The 16,952-nt window shown below is 60.9% G+C and overlaps 1 protein-coding gene across 1 annotated transcript in view; it reads right to left on the bottom strand.

The window, feature by feature from the left end:
- Nucleotides 1-16,952, bottom strand: part of PEBP4 (phosphatidylethanolamine binding protein 4) — a 212,541-nt gene that overhangs the window by 6,891 nt on the left and 188,698 nt on the right. The window contains exons 4-5 of the mRNA XM_062199008.1: nt 4,580-4,625; nt 2,769-2,882 (exon numbers count right to left, since the gene is read on the bottom strand). Coding sequence (XP_062054992.1) covers nt 2,769-2,882; nt 4,580-4,625 — 160 coding nt within the window. The remainder of the gene's footprint in view (nt 1-2,768; nt 2,883-4,579; nt 4,626-16,952) is intronic.

The following is a 16,952-nucleotide window of genomic DNA, read 5'->3' as shown; positions in this document are numbered from 1 at the left end:
CGGGTGCTGCAGAGAGCGCCAGCCCATTGTGCAAGGCCTCCTGCTTCTGCAGCTGCTCTGGGTTCCTCCCTGCCAGGCTGGGCCCCCACCACCCCCCATCTCGGCGGCCCTGTTCCCCCCCTGTCCTGTCACTCTGGGGTCTCTAAAGACTTTCATATGTTACTCCAGCAGTGAGCAATCTCTCCTGGCTCCCTGTGGCCCACTCACCAAAGCCACGCCTCTGTCAGGCATTCTAGAACCTCCTCCTTCCCTCCCTATTTTCTCACTTAAAAAAAATCTGGAGCCAGCTTTGTGGTGTAGTGGGTTAAGGCACTGCCTGTGAGGCTGGCGTCCCCTATGAGCACTGGTTCCCGTCCTGGCTGCTCTGCTTCCGATCTTGCTCCCTGCTACTGTGCCTGGGAAAGCAGCAGAAGACAGCCCAAGTACTTGGGCCCCTGCCATCCATGTGGGAGACCTGGACAGAGTTCCAGGCTCTGGGCTTCAAGCCTGGTGCAGTCCCAGCCATTGTGGTTGTTTGGGGAGTGGACCAGCAGATGGAAGGTCTCTCTCCCTCGCTCTCCCTCCCTTCTTCTCTCTCTGTAACTCGGCCTTTCAAATAAAGTAATTTAAAAGAAAAAAAATAAATAAAACCTTTGCACCTACAGTTCCCCTACCATTCAAGGGTTCAAATCTCCTTTTTATCCAGGGCCCAGCCCCTAGCCCATTCTCTTCCTATGGAACCCACCAAGATTGGTCCATCATGTAGGGAGACCTCTTGTTTTCCTGGTGAGGAAAGTGAGGCGGGGGGGGGGGGGGGGGGGAGAGGCTCACTGCTTTGTCCCAAAGTCAAATCCCTAGCGCCCAGAAGGGGGGCTTCTGCCCCAAGTCCGCAGCATGAGGGCCAGCTCTGCTCACGTGCAGAACCACGCCATTACATGCTTAATTACAAGCTGCCCGCATGGCGATTTCATTGCTTCCAAAGCTGACAACGGTAAGCTCCTGGAAGGCAGGGAACATTCCCTATGCCCTGGGATCCTGTCCTCTCCACGCCCCCCAGCACAGGGCTAGGCACACGGCAGGCCTGGCCCTTGGCTGGAGCTCACCTCTGGGAGGCTGATTTCCTGGGCGCCAACAGGATGGCACGGACGCCAGCTGGGCTCTGGCCAGATGCAAGTCCAGGTTCTGAGTTTTGCACAGACACCAAAGGCGGGTGGTTCGCGGTGGGACAGGAGGGGACAGTGCACAAGGAACCCCAGTGTTGGCAAAGATGCAAAGGGATTCGTGATGGATTCCAGACCCCAGAGTCTTCCCAGCTCCCGTGCCTTGGCTCCGTGTCCCAGGAGGGCGCTCGGGCCCCGTGTTGCCAGGAAGCAGGCTGTGGGCAGGCCTCAGGAGCCGCGGCAGCACACAGAGAGGGGAGTGTCTTGGGGGTATACGGCTTCCTCTGCTCCCTTGTCCCCTTCGCTGCCTCTCCCAATGCTCCCCCTACTCTCCTCCTGCCCCAGAATGCACTGGCCCCTGACTGCTCAGGGGACCTTGGTGTTATGACCCTGAGGTCCAGCCGAGGGCCCAGAGGCACTGCCCGGTCCCATGAGGCTCTCGCAGGTTCGGATGTCGTAGGCTGAGCAGCGAGTGCCTGGGCCTGACATTCTTGGTGAGACAGGCACCAGGGCACTAGGTGAGTTCCGCCTGGCCTGGGCACAGTACCCTTTTTTTTTTTGCTCCTTTCTCTTGTTGTATCCAGACTTAAAAGCACGCCCTTGGCAGAGCTGTTTAAGGAGACTGACAGATTGGCAAGGGCCTGACGGCACCTGGGGAGGGTTCACGGGTGGAAAGGTTGCACCGACTCGGCTCCCAGGGCTGCTGGAGCCCTCCGTGATTGGCGGCCCCTGCTCGGCACACATCTGCAGGCCTCTGCTGCCCAGCCAGTGCCGTTCTGGGGCCTCGGGCACTGGAGTCGTAACCCTCCCTGTGCCAGCTTCCCAGTGGTTGGAGCTGTGCGGGGTCACTGGGTGAGAGCAACTGGCTGGTGGCACCCGCCCTCCCACTCACCTTCCCAGCAGCCTGGGGGATGTACCCTTTCCCTTCCCTACAACCGGGAGGTGACGGAGTGCATGGGGCTTACTTTACTTCCCATTTTCCTGAAAGAGATCTGAGGCTCTGAGAGTGGCGGTGGGGATGTGGCCCCCACCAGGGGGTCACCAATGGTGGGCTGCCTTGGCCATGTGGCCCAGGGGGCAGGAGGAGCGAGGCCTGGCAGGCTGCACGAGCCATCGGGAGGCTCCAGGGTGTGGGTCCCATCCAGAGAATGGAGGAGGAGGTGGAGGGCTGCTCGGGGGAGCTGGTAGCAGGGTGCGGCCGGGGATGCCTTTGCCCCAGCACCGAGATAGCCCGGGAGCAATTAGGGACCAATGAAGACAGACTGGCACGGTGGCATTCCAAGGCCCTCTGGCTCAGATCGGCCTCAATTACAGGTGCAATTAACCTGCTGGGGTGTTGTGGGGTAGTTGCCCGCACATGCCGGGCGAGGATTCGGGGGTGTTTGCCTCCCTGGCTCCAGGTGCTCCCTTTGGGACCCTGCTGTACGGACCGACCTACCCAGCTAAATGCTGCCGTCTTGGTCTGTAGGGCTTGCTCCTGGGGGCGGGGCGGGGGAGACCCCACGGAAGCCACCGTCTCCTTCAGCCCGCTCATTCTGGTTCCCCCGAGGCCAGGCTGCCAGGCCGACATCCCCGCCAACGTGGGGGGACCGCAGGACTGCCCCCAGAACTCACCTGGGGAGCTCTTACCTCGAGTTTTGTTTTCTTTGGGAAGGAGAGAGATGGCCCTTCCTTCCTGGAGGTAGACGAAGAACTGGTACCGATGGAAGCCACTGTGTGCCGGCGGGGAGGGAGGCTGGTAGGCTGTGGGCAGGGGCAGGAGAGAGCTGGGTGCACGGCTCCCAACCCCCATGCTCCTTGCTGACTTTCCTGGAGTCCCCCAATGGGCCCCCACCCATCACAGGCCACCCGGATGTGCCTTTGGCAGGCTCTCAGCTGCAGTGTCTCCCTTTAGGAAGTACATGTTTGGGGGCTTTGGGGGCGGCAGAGGAGGCGGCGCGGGAGGAAGCCCTTGGGGCTGGCGTGCAGGCCCTGGGTGCCCGTGTAGCTCCCAGGCCTTCCTCTTGTCTCTGCTTTTGTCTCCTGCCCGCAGAGAAACCCATCTTCCTCCGTGGAGTGCGTCTGCCAGTGGATTTCTATTTATTTATTTATTTATTTTAGCATTTCCTTATGAACTCAATCCCCCAAGAAGCCAGATTTCTTGGCTTGGCCCTGGAGGATCTGGAAGTGGTTACGGGGGTGGGTGGGACGGGGTTCAAAGGTTTGATCATGGGAGCCGGAGGAGCTGGGCGTTCGGGGCACCGGGGAAGAGGCCTGTCTTCCTCCTCCTCACTCTCCCTCGGGGAGGCTGGGGAACGGTGGGGGGCGGGGGCAGCCCTCACTCGTCCCACCTCCAGGCACGTACAGGGAGTGGGGGGTTTGCCGGCCCAGACCGGGTCCTTTGAAGCCAGGCTTCCTCCTAAGATCGCTTTGCCCCTTCCCACTGCTCTCCCCTCTTCCCCGCTTCCCCACTGCCCTTCCCGGGGAGTGGTGGGGCAGCAGCATCTGCCGTGGGGCCGCTGGCGGCCTCTCTCCCTCCTTTCCTCTCTTGCTCACAAGGGTGCCTGCAGCCAGGGGAATTCCTGACTATTCATCCTTCCCCGGGATTGGGGCCTGCAGATGTCTCTGAGTGCGTGCGCGAGCTCACAGTGGGAATGGAGCCGGCTGTGCTGGGAGCCGTGCGCGTCGGTGTGGTTCTGGGTGCAGCCTTGGGCGAGGTGTGTGCCACGGCCTGGGTACCAGGGCTACCAGGCACGTTGGAGGCCCTGTCACTATGGAGAAAGACGTCTGAGCCCGGGGTGGGAAGCCGTGGTGTGAGGAGGGCTGGTGTGGTGGGCCCGCTAAGGGCCAGACGGGTGGCTGAGGGCCAGAGAGGGGTGACCGGGACAAGTCCGGGGGTGGGGGACACGTCTGGAGGCAGAGCTCACTGGCTGGCTGCAGCGGGGGTTTATTCCCAGGGCCCCCTCCTGCCTCTCTGGCCCAAACCCCAGGCTACACCCCTTCTCCACATCTCAGTGGGGAATGGGGGCTCGGGTGTTAAGCCACGCCCACAGCCTGTGGCCGAGCTGGGTGTGAGAGCCGACCCGCGGGCTGCCCCAAGTTCCGCTGCCTCCCTGCACCGTGAGGCTCAGTCTTATGCTGCTGTTTGCAGGAAGGGAATCTGAGAGGGAGGGGAGTTGGGGGGGTAGTTGGGGAAGGGGAGAGCACCCCAGTTAGGAGCGAGGGCTCTCCAGTCTGGACAGCCCCTTGCTGGCCCTGTGCCCGGCCAACCGTGCCACCTGGGGCCGACAGTCTGCCCGTGTCATCCTTTTGAAAAACAGAACCACTGCTGGTGGCGGCCTGGACAGGCAGCCGCAGAGGAGAAACCAGAGCCCCCGGTGGACGGTGGGGGAGGGGTTTGCCTGGTGACGAGCACCAGGGCCCCTGGCTGCGGGCCCCGGGGTGCCGGTGTCGGCGCTTACCTGTTAACTCCTGGCCCTGAATCTTCCCTTTCTTCAAGTCAGCACCCTGGAAGAAGACAGGCAGGGCCCTGGGTCACTCCGGGGGCACCACACTTCAGTGCCCACGGGTCCTGGGGAGCGGGGGACCCCTGTGGGGTTTGGAGTGGGTACCTCAGGGCTGAGGGTGGCTTGGAGGGGCCGGCCAGACTGCCTGACCTCTGGGGAATCCCAATGGGACCCTCCTGGGCACAAAGTCACCATCAGCCTGCAGAGTCTGCTCCCAGCAGGGGCAGGGGCTAGGGGCCCTCGGGGCTCGCTCATTGGCCCAGTCCCCTCTCTGGGGCACTCAGAACTTTAGGCCAAGGCCACCTGAGCTGGGGGGGTTTGGGGGGAACGCGATTCTGTGGCAGTTTCCCCCCCAGCCTCGAGCTGACTCGGCCTCTGAGCCCCGGGCGGTTTTTTGGCTACTGAGGCAGCCTCAGTTTCCCTCCCCCCCATCCCTCCCCTCCGCTCAGTGTCTGTGGGATAATGAGCACCCCCCTCCGGGGGCGGTTGCTAATTACTGTTTGTGCAGGACAGGGAGAGGCTCAGATGAAAGCGACTGGAGCCGGCCCCTGGGTCCGTGCCACGGCTCACGGCCTCGGGCCATGCCAGGGAGCCCTGCGGCCCCTAGGTGTGGGGTTTTATAGCCTTAATGATGGTGATTAGCGTGGCTCTTAATTGATTCTGCCAACACCTAACTGTGCCCTGGCCCCCTGTCCTCCAAGCCCTTTTGGGTGCAGTCCCTGCCCTGGCCTCCCAGAGGTGCTCAGGCTGGGGGGATGGGTGAACGTGAGAGGCCCCCCGGAGTGGGGAGAACGAGGCTGAGGGGGAGAGTCAACCTCCGGCTCCCCCTTTGCCTCTTCCAAAATCCACCTGGCCTGCTCCCATTCAGGCTGCAGCTCGCCTACTGCGGCTCTCACTCGGGGCCACTTGCGCCAGAGATCCCGCTGCCCCAGGCTTGTCCCTGTCCGTCCCGGTCACCTTCAGCCAGGAGAAGGGGCAGGAGACTAGCGGGACAGACCCTCCACGCTTGCTTGTCATACCCTGTGCAGGTGACGTCTGCCCTGCAATGCCCAGCCACTCTCTCTCTGACCCTGATCGTTCCTGCTTGGGAGCCTTGACCTTGAGGCCCCCAGGGACGCCAGCTCCACCCTGACCCTCTCCCTGTGTAGGCTGGACCTGGGCCCCAGGACAAGGCCAAGGGCTTGGAGAGAGGAGGGCCCTTCCCCTCGACACCCATCTCTTCCGGAAGGGAGAGGTAAGGACCCGCAGGGGCCAAGCAGCGTCTCTCCTAGAACAGCTCCTCTGGCCGCACTCCCCAGCTGGACAGAGCCTGGGGCCCGCCCAGAGAAGCCAGCCCAGCCTCCCTCCTGGTTCCTTTCCAAGGCAGCCCAGCCAGCGGTTTGTTGAAATCAAACAATGGTAACCCAAGCAGGCTGTTTCTTTGCAATCCCCCGCCGGAGGCGAGGGTCCCGCCCTTGGTGACGAACAAGTCCTCTCTTCCCAGAGGGGGCTGGGGCGGGGAGCCCCATGGAAAGTGTGACCTGTAGCCTTGCTCAGGGTGGGAAGCCTGACCCGACCCTCCCTGTCATCACGGGGGCCAGCCCGGCTGACACTGTGAAAACCCTTGGGCCAGCCTGGCTGACACTGTGAAAACCCTTGGGGCTGGGTTCGCCGAGGCCAGTGTTGGCCCTTCCTGCCCGCCTTCCCTGCGCTCCACTGGGGCACGGATGGCATGTAGACCAGTCCGCCCCGCCAGGGAGCAGGACCTGTCCCGGCTGGTCCTCGCTGGCGGGAAGAGCAGGGACAGATGCGATGGCGGTGGGGTCAGCATGGCTTCGAGTTACTCAGGTTGGGCTGAGGATTGGCCAAGCTCCCTGCGGCGTGAGCCTTCCCTCCCTGGTAGGTCCGAGAACTGATAACTGGGAGGAGCTTAGGAAACACGTTGAGCCCAGAGTGGAGTGACGTGTGCAGTGCGTGCGGGATCCTGGGACCCGGGGCTGTGTGGCCTGGCTTCCTGAGCTCTCCCCGTGGCTCTCTGGAGTCGGGGAGGTTCTGCTTTTGGAAGACCATATTTAAAATACCTAACACTGCCGGTGCCGCAGCTCAATAGGCTAATCCTCCACCTGCAGTGCCGGCGCACTGGGTTCTAGTCCCGGTCGGGGCACCAGATTCTGTCCCAGTTGCTCCTCTTCCAGTCCAGCTCTCTGCTGTGGCCCGGGAGTGCAGTGGAGGATGGCCCAAGTACTTGGGCCCTGCACCCCATGGGAGACCAGGAGAAGCACCTGGCTCTTGGCTTCAGATCAGCGCGGTGCGCCGGCCGCGGTGGCCATTGGAGAGTGAACCAACGGTAAAGGAAGACCTTTCTCTCTGCCTGTCTCTCTCACTGTCCACTCTGCCTGTCAAAAAAAAAAAAAAAATTCCTAATACCTAATACCAGAACCCATCCCATATCAGGTCCCCTAACGTCTCCAGGGGTCAGACTATCACATCGAGGGGGCGGGGCTTTGCCTCAGTTGGCACGCTCACTTCACACAAGTGCCTGGGTTCCCTTCCTGCCCCACAGCTGTCCGCGAGGCAGCAGTGACGGTTCAAGTGCTCTGGGCCCCTGCCGCCCCCGTGGGAGACCCAGACTGTTCAGTTCCTGACTCCTGGCTTTGGCCTGCTCCAGCCCGAGGTGTTGCAGACGTTTAGGGCGTGAGCCAGCGGGTGGCAGCTCTGTCCGTCTCTGCCTCTCAATTAACGAATGTTCTAAAGGATGTCCCATGTAGCCTGTGGTCACTGCAGGAAGCCAGGGCTCTCTGGGGTTGGATGAGATCCGGTTAAGTTTCAGGGAGGGTCTGGGGTGCGGTAAGATCTGGGAGCACTGCTTGGGGCACTGGACTAGGAGGGGGTCCTGGAGAGGCGGGGGTGTGCACTTGGGGAACACACACAGCGTCCCTGTCCCTTTGGAAGGAGGACCTGCAGGAGGGGGCAGCGGCCCCACAACCTCGGGTCTCCTCAGCTTGCCGGGCTGCCCCCTCTAATGCCCTCCCCCCAGTGCCAGGTGCTCTGCCGCCAGCCTGCGGGTGTGCTGGCTCCTCTTAAAGATGACCACGGGTCCTTTTCCTTACCAGAGCTCAGACAGGCTGCCCTTTAAAAACGAGTGAAATAGGGGACGTTAACACAGAAACCGCACGCAGCATAGATGTGGTTCTGACTCTCCGAGCACGGGGAAGCTCACTTCAGCAGGTCACGAGCACCCCAGGTACCAGGGAGTCGTTCAGGGTCCCTCCGTGTGCCAGGGACTGGGTGGCTTAGGAGGCGACTCTTTTCCTTATCAGCATCCCCTGGGGACAGGAAGTCTGGTACCCATGACCTTCCTGTCTAGGGCAGGGGTAGGGGAAACCACGCCATAGAACCTGAAAGGCACAGGATGTGAGAAAACAGTAGGGGGGCCAGTGCTGTGGCACAGCAAGTAAAGTCACCGCCTGCATTCCCATATGGACTCCAGTTCGAGTCCTGGCTGCTCCACTTCCCATTCAGCTCCCTATTAATGCACCTGACAAAGCAGCGGAAGATGGCCCAAGCACTTGGGCCCCTGCACCCACATGGGAGACCTGGAAGAAGCTCCTGGCTCCTGGCTTTGGCTTAGTCCAGTCCTTGGCTGTTGCAGCCATCTGGGGAGTGAACCAGCAGATGGAAGACCTCTCTCTGTCTCTCTGTCTCTGTCTCTCTCTCTCTCCCTATTTCTGTAACTCTACCTTTCAAATAAATGAATAAATCTTTTTTTCCCCCACCCATGTGGGTGCAGGGCCCCAAGCACTTGGCCATCCTCCGTTCCTTTCCCAGTCACATTAGCAGGGAACTGGATCAGAAGTGGGGCAGCCGGGTCTTGAACTGGTGCCCACATGGGATGCTGGCTTTGCAGGCGGTGGGTTAACCCACTGCACCACAGTGGCAGCTCCATAAATAGATCTTTAAATAATTTTCACAAAGAGAGTAGGGGCTCCTTTTCCTTAGCAGTCAGTTCTGGAGGTACACTCACCCGCGGGCACTTGTGCATACGTGTGTGTTCGTGCACATGTGTCTAGGGTACTGGCTGCCGGCTCAACCGCCTGGCCTAGGAATCAGCACAAAGGGCTCTACTTGCAGAGAAGGGGCTGGACCCTGGACCCTGAGGTTTCCTTCCCAGCTCTGTCCTGCCTCAGGGCCCACTTGGTGAGACACTTGGGCAGAGATAGGGCTCAACGAGGGTTTCACCACCGTATTCCAGGACCAGGGTGACACAGACCATCGCACGGGACTTGTTCTGAGTGACTTGGCTCAGATCAAGATAGACAGAGCGCCGTGCGGCTGTGTGGGAAGCCACCACAACAGTCCATCCCCACCGTTATGATCTTATTCCTGATGAGCGTTCGGCGAGGATTCTCCAAGGTGCTGCCCAACCCACGGACCACAACGTCCCATGTCTGGAAGGGCGTGTGCTGGACTGGAAAGAGCCCAGAGACCTTGCAGCGGCCCAAGGGCAGGGGCTGTGTCCTGCCTGCCCTTGTAGTTCCTGGGATGCTTTGCATATGATGGGTGGGGCGCCCTGGCCCCCTCCCCATCCCAATGCCCTTGCCAGGTCAATAAACTCTACTCCCACCCCTACTGTTGGTTTCCTGTCCCCATGGGGACACCCCGAGGGCTGCAGAATTGGTGGGGGGTGGCCTCCAGCGGTGTTCTTCCCCTTCCGGGGGCACCCCTTATATGGGTGAAGGCTCTGTGGCTGGAGTTTGTCTGTGAGGCCTGCGGGGTGGGGAAAGGCCCGGCTGTCGCTGGTCCCAGCAGGGATGCAGGCCTGTGTCTCATTCCCCTTCAATTACCTGCAGGCAGCCGGCCGCCCACCTGGGCCTTTGCTCAGGCCCCGGGCACTCACTGGGGCTCGCTGACCCCCAGCTGCAGGAGGTCAGTGAGCATTTCCTCGAGTGCGAGTGCGAGAGAGATAATTTAATCTCCTCACCCACCTCTTCCCATCTGGCCAGGAGGAGCCAATCACTCTCCAGGCTGGCTTCAAAGCCGCTTTTGGGTCTCTGGGAAGTGAGGGGAGTGGGCGTCTAAGGAGTCCCTACCTTGAAAGGTGAGGCAAAGAAAGGTGTCATGGGATAAGGGGAGATGGGAGAGAGACCCTCGAGGGGGCAGGACAGGGAGAGAAGAGAGGCTGGGAGCAGAGTTCCAGGTTCCCCCATGCTGGCACCCCGCAGGAAGGCTCCTTGTAGCCTGAGAGCTGCCAAGGGGCAAAGGTCAGGAAAAGGCGCAGGACTGGGATGCATGTCCTGCTGCCCCCTCCCCGGCGACCTGCATCCTGCATCTTCCCCAGCCTGGAGAAGACCCTGCCCCAGGGAAAACACTCCCAGGCCGTTAGCCCCTTGGCTACTGTCCGCCCTGGGCCTGGGGAAAGCCGCCAAGGTGGCTGCAGTGAGTCTGCTGGAAGGGGGAGAAGGCACAGGGGCGAGCCCCCGGGAGCTGCGCTCCAGGCTCCAGGCTGTGGCATGCCCAGCTATTCTGTACACCAGAGTCCCTCAAGCAATACAGCCTCGTAGTCCTGATAGGACCCCTCCCGGTACCTGCGTGGGCAGTGGGGTCAGTGGCGGGGGCTGTCTTCAGGATATGCCAACCGACAGGGCAGCAGGGTGTGTGGTCTTGGCACAGAGGGGCCTGGGACCTCCAGGTTCTGATAACTAGTCCGGAGTCGGCTGCTTCCTGGGGTCTCCAGATATCCAAGTGGGGTGGGGCTGATTTGATTCTTGGAGTAAGGAGTTACCTAGATGGGAGGAGTGTTGCCCACTGTTCCACTCTACTCCACGACACTGGGTTAGAAGCAAGATTTCTCAAGGCCAAGGTCGAGGTTGTCTATGGCATGAAAAGTATAGGCTGTCCAGGCCAGGTGGTCTCTGAATAAATCCTGCTTTGCACCTGTGTGTGTGTGCATGCATGTGTGCTTGAGTGTGTGCATGTATGTGTGGGTGTGCATGTGCGTGTGTGTCCGTGTGTGTGTGTGATAATATCCAGCCCAGGGTTGGCCTCGAGGAACGATATCTGGGGAGAGGCACAGATGAACAAATGAATGAGAGTCTCTGGGTTGAAGATGGAAATATAAATAAGGCGGGGCCAGCACTGTGGTGCAGCGGGTTAAAGCCCTGGCCTGAAGCTCCAGCATCCCATGTGGGCGCCGGTTCTAGTCCCAGCTGCTCCACTTCCCATCCAGCTCTCTGCTATGGCCTGGGATAGTAGTAGAGGATGGCTCAAGTCCTTGGACCCCTGCACCCACGTGGGAGACCTAGAAGAGCTCCTGGCTTCTGGCTTTGGATCTGCCCAGCTCCAGCCATTGCAGCCATCTGGGGAGTGAACCAGTGGATGGAAGACCTCTCTCTGTCTCTACCTCTCTCTGTAACTCTTTCAAATAAATAAAATAAATCTTAAAAAAATATAAATAAGGCACCGTGTGTGGTACCAAGGAGTCCTGGCCTAGTGGGGGAGATCAATCAATGAAGACATAGCTTTGAGTTACTACCAGGTGAGGGAAGGTTTGCCTGCTTGGAGGTGGTGTTGGGAGCAAGCTGTGGGAGGGAGGCTGCACTCTGCCCGGGTCCTGGAGGATGTATAGCACAAGGCAGGGAAGCGGAAGGCACCTTACGCTGAGGAGACGGCGTGAGTGGTGCACTCGGCTGTCCCCTGAAGCCAGGAGCAGCGTGCACGTCTGGAAGACTCCAGACGAGGCAGGGCCGTGGGCTGGGGCGAGGCTTGACCGTTGGGCGACGCTTCCGGCTTCTGAGAATCGAAGCCATAGCAGCCTCAACCTGGGGTCTGCAGACCCCCAGGGAGGCCTTTCCAGTTTTCCAAGTGCATGCTAGCAGCTGTGTCCCAGGGGGGTCACCAGGGCAGGCTGGCCCAGCTGCCTCTCCTGTCCAGGAAGGACATGGGCAGGGCTGAGCCTGGGCAGCTGAATTCTAGCACTGAGGCCTCGCTCAGAGCAGGTGAGTCTGGGACTCCTGCCCCCCGCACCCCCCAAACACCTGCCTTGTGCAAATAATGACTATTATTATTACAAGAACCATGTGTGCATTCTCTCTCTCTCTCTCTCTCTCTCTCTCTCTCTCTCTCTCGACAGGCAGAGTTAGACATTGAGAGAGAGAAACAGAGAGAAAGGTCTTCCTTCCGTTGGTTCACCCCCCAAATGGATGCCATGGCTGGCGCTGCGCCGATCTGAAGCCAGGAGCCAGGTGCTTCTTCCTGGTCTCCCATGCAGGTGCAGGACCCAAGCACTTGGGCCATCCTCCGCTGCCTTCCCGGGCCACAGCAGAGAGTTGGACTGGAAGAGGAGCAAGCCGGACAGAATCCAGCGCCCCAACCGGGACTAGAACCCAGGGTGCCGGCGCCACAGGTGGAGGATTAGCCAAGTGAGCCGCGGTGCCAGACACCATGTGTTCATTCTTTTAAACAACCAGAAAAAAAAAAGTTTCAAAACACAGAAAAGCCCTAGAAATGAAAGACCCTCTTACTTCACACCACGTAAGCTGGCCTGAGGACACCCCCACTTTCTTTATATTTGGGACCCCCAAGTTCTTGCCACACAGGTACCAGTTTTGAGCCCCTGATGCCTCTGGGGCCTGCGCTGGCTGGGGCTCCCCTGTCTGGCTGTCTCGGGGGTACCTCCTGCCAGGGGACCCTCGCTGGAGTCACTTTCAGGCATGGGGGACAAGGTGGCTGCTCTCCACCTGTCATGGGTCCCTCTGGCTCTGAGTGCAGGCTCAGGGGTAGGGGTAGCAGGGGAGTGGGAAGAGAACAAATCAGGAACTCAACGTACGAGCTCATTAAACCCTTTCCACTTGAGGCGGACGAGACCGACGAAGACAGCTGGAGCGCTAACACCGTGAGTTGCCAGCTAACCGTGACGACGGTGCAGCGGGGTCAGCTGGGGCTAAAGACGGCCATTTCTAGATCCTCGGGACAGAAGTCAAAGCTTCCAGCACCCCAGTGGGTTGCTGACACGCCTCGTTTATCTGCGATCATGTCGTGGCGGGGGTAACTGGCTCTTCCTCTCCAGTACCTTCCTCTGATACTGCAAATCTTCCATGTTTAGCTCCCCAGCCCCTTTGCTCTTAACTATTTGGGATGCCATCTCATTAAAACACCAGTTCACTGGGCTAAAATACGCAGCTCACTAGGCTAATCTTCTGCCTGCGGTGCCGGCACCCCGGGTTCTAGTCCTGATCGGGGCGCTGGATTCTGTCCCGGTTGCCCCTCTTCCAGTCCAGCTCTCTGCTGTGGCCCAGGAGTACAGTGGAGGATGGCCCAAGTGCTTGGGCCCTGCACCCGCATGGGAGACCAGGAGAAGCACCTGGCTCCTGGCTTTGTGATCGGCTCAGCGCCGGCCACAGCGGCCATTTGGGGGATGAACCAAAGGAAGGAAGACCTTTCTCTCTGTCTCTCTCTCTCACTGTAACTCTCTGTCTCTCTCACACACACACACACTGTCTAACTCTGCCTGGCAAAAAACAAACAAACAAAAAACACCAGTTCTTGTCTCCTTGGCTGCAGTAGGTGGAGAACACTTTCCGTACTTTTGATCACCACTGTGGCTGGCACCGCACCCGGCTCATAGCCACTAGACCGCCACGCTGAAAAGCCACTGCAGATGGCATACCCCACAGCCTCCCATCTGCTCACCCTCCTTGGGGGCCAGCCACTGAGTGTTAGTGAGTGGGCACCATGGAAAGGAAGGGGGACTCCCTCCTGTGGGGTGCATAAGGGCAGCAGGTGCCTCACCGAGGCCTGGGTACGAATTTCACGGCTGCACTGCTCTGGTGCCGTGCACTTGGGCTTCTCTGGTCTCTGGCAGCCGTGAGACCTGGCCAGCGAGGGGAGCTAGGCTGTGTCTAACACTGACCTGGGCTCCGAGCCCAGCGGTGCCACCCACGAGCTGCGCCATTTGGAGCAGGACGTGAAATCCCACAGTACCCCGCTTTGCGTTCCTCTACAGTGGCAACAGGGTGACCGCACATCCCTGGCTCCCTCACCGAGTTGTCATAAAGATGCAGTTAGGAGCTGGCACACTGTGAAGTCCAAGTGTGGAAGGGCCACGGCTGGGCTGAGCTCCCCACTGAACCCTGAGTGACAGCTCGGAGGCTGCCTGGGGAGTGGACAGGCCCGGGGCTGGGGAGCAGACGCTGCCTCCGGCCGTCCGCGGAGACCCTAGACCCGCCCTGCCGGCGCTCTTTGGTTGTGTCTCCTGGTAGGTCAGCCTTGTGAGGCTAATGGCCGTGCCATGGGCTCTGAGGTTACTCAGCTGTGACTGTGGAGCTCATCCCGCTGGGCCTGGCTCACCCAGGGTGCGCGGAGCGAGTGGCATGCGATGTTTGTTAATACGCTTTGATGAAGGGCATTAATATCTCTTTAATGACACCATCTGAGCCTGGCCTCCTTCCTGCTCGTGCTCCTCCTCCACTTGTCTCTCTGTCCCTACCCCCCCGCCCCCCAAGCCCGTGGAGACACGGACCGACCCAGTGGCTCTGGGGAGGTTCAGAGCCACAGCTGTCGACTGGGCTTGGGGGCGGCCTCAGAGACCAGAGAGAGGAGGGCCCTGGGTGGGGAGCAAGTTGGACGCCACTGGCTCTGGTGTTCCGTGGAAACTTGGCCAGAAACCGCTTGGCGATGGGAGGGACCGAACCAAAACAGTGGCGAGGCTTTTCCAAAACAGGTGGGGAGGGCGCGGCGGGGGTGGGGGTGAGACCGGCGCTGCAGCCCTGGGAGCAGGACCCAGGGGAGCTGCGTCCAAGAGGGCCCTGGTGGCAGCAGTGAGCCAGGCAGGGGAGGGTGGCAACGTGCCCACACAAGACGCGTGCACAGGTCCGCCCACGCTCACACGTGCCCTTACATGCCCAAGTTCACGCATGCTCACACACGCCCAAGTACAGGAGATGGAATTCCCTGAGGGCCCACGGCGCTGTCCAAGCGCAAGGGTCATTCCACACTCGCCCTCACCATGCTTGCTCTCTCACACACACTTGCACACGCATACCTGCACACTCACACACTCACACTTCGTGGCCGAATGTCAGGGACCGAGCACGACACCGATGACGCAGGACTGCAGCAGGGGGCGCTGAGGACGGGGTCGGTGGTGAGGCTGAGGGTTGGACCGTGCAGTGAGGCCAGGTGGATGTAGGACTCTCTGGATCCCTGACAGATGGGTGGTGAGGACCCGGTGTGTGAGTCAGGACCCAGAGCCCGAGGGACAGGTGGGAGAGGGGTGGCTGCAGGCCCTGCCTGCCTCCCAGGGCCACAGGTAGGAGTGGCAGGTGCAGCGGGCAGGACAATTAGGAAAGGAGGCAGTTAATCCCTGAAACAAACAGGGCTTGGGCACCTGCAGCCCGGCCAGGGAAGAGGGAGCTGCAGGGCTCCCAGCCTGGCCGTGATGGCTGCCTGGGGACTCCCCCGTCCTGCACAGCGTGGGCCTGGCCTCCCCGATCCTCCCAGCGCCCCTCAGCCCCCTCTCTCCCTCCCTCCCACCCTGGCTCTCTCTGCCAGCCAGGAAATGGCCAGCTACCTCTGCCTGCTCTGCCGCCACCCTGTGCCATCTGTGGGGTGACGGTGGTTCCTGGGAAACCAGGCCACGAACTAGGCTTTGAGGGGTGGAATGTAGACTGGGAGCCTCCCCGGGAGAAGTGGGTGGAGCCAGCTTCCCGGGTCCCGCTTGCTGCTTGCTCCGGCTCTGTCGCCTCCTCTGCCCTACTTTACGCTTTCCTGCTCAGCTCTGGTCGAGGAGGACGTGCAGTCCACACTCTCCAGCTCCTTCTGCCTCTCCCGGTCTCTGGGCCCAGGCCTGGGGCTGCCTGGTGAAGAGTTGGGTGGGGGGGCTCTGTGGGAGAAAGGTCTAGAATCTTGAGCAAAGCTCCGCGCCCCCAGCGCTCTCCAGAAAGTGTGAGAATGAATGGGCACACGCAGTCCAAACCCCCTCAACTGCTCCTTGCTCCTTTTATGGGCACCAACAGGGAGACAGGGGACTGAGACCCCAGCCCCTAGCGCCTGGCAGCTCAGGGTGCGCTGAGCCTCTGTGGCCTTGCCTGTTTGTGTCAAGCCAGGCTTCACTTGTCAGGGCCCAGGGAACGGTGCGTGTGGCCCACCAGGGACTGCCGGGGCTGGGACCGGGGCTCGCGCTCATGGCTGAGTCACCTTGTCCATGCAATCACCCCACTGAGCATGAGCATGGCTGAGCTCTGGAAGTACTACCCCGACCTTAGGCTTGTCCCCTCTGTCTCTGGACAACACCAGCGAGACAAAGGGAGACCTGTGGCCCAGCCTGGCGAGGCCGGCTGACCCTGCCTGCCCAGCTGAGCCCGGCCGCTTCTGGAGCTGCCAGCACGGCCATGCTCCCCGCGGGCAGAGAGCAGGGCCGGGGCGGCGCGTGCTTGGCTCCCTCCCCCGTGCAGGACACGGCCGGTCTCTCAGTGTGTTGAAATGAGTGTTTTGCACAACATCGAGGAGGGCCCAGTCTTTCGAGGTGATTGTGCCTTGGGGGTGCGAGGGAGACGGGAGGAAAGGGCACGGGGTGACAGCAGGGAAGAACCCCGAAAGGGGCCAAGGGGCAGCCTGCCCACTTCCCGGGCCTCCGGTTCCGGGGCTCCCCTTCCCGCGCAAAGCCCACCGCACTGCAGTCCAGGGTGGGCCTCCGCCCAGGTGGAGGGGCCCCAGAGGAGCCTGGAATCCTAGGGTGCCAGGCCGGTCAGTGGGCTCTGCCCCAGGGAGCTGAGAGAGAGAGAGAGAGAGAGAGAGAGAAACTTTTCGCTGTGAGCAGTTACTTGCCCTGGTGGCTTAGGTTGTAGCCGCACTCAGGCAAGGGGGCTTTAATGAATGCAAACGACAGCTGATTAATCTGCCAGCTCGGAGCCCCTGCTCCTCTCTGTGGGGTCTGGCCATGCTCCATTCAACCTCGCCAGCTTGCACCAGCGGGGTGGGCTTCAGCCTATTACCACCGGCGCCCCTCCCCCTCTCCCGGGCCTCGGGCCTGTCACGCAGGAGGGACTCTCTGGCTTTCCCCGGATCCAGGCCCCTGCTGGATCTGTCACTATGGTCCCTTCTGGTCGTGTGGCTGCCTCTCTGGGGACAGGCGGGGGCAGAGTTCAAGGGGCGCCCCCAGCTACCTGGGTCCTGGGGTTTATGTGCAGGGCTCCGTTCGGGAGGTAGGCGGGGCACAGCCTTGGCAGTGACAGGTGGATTATCTGTGGGCCCTTCCTTGGCTGCCTGTGGCTCTGAAGAAGCAACCAGGCCAGGAGATACAGGAAAGAATTGGGGCGCGGAGGGAGGACCCCCTTTCTGTCCCAGTTCCCTC

The sequence above is a fragment of the Lepus europaeus genome, chromosome 8, assembly GCF_033115175.1.
Source record: "Lepus europaeus isolate LE1 chromosome 8, mLepTim1.pri, whole genome shotgun sequence".
In the NCBI taxonomy this organism is placed as follows: Eukaryota; Metazoa; Chordata; class Mammalia; order Lagomorpha; family Leporidae; genus Lepus; species Lepus europaeus.
The sequence above is the reverse complement of the archived record's forward strand: the minus strand, read 5'-3'. Positions and strand labels throughout refer to the sequence as shown.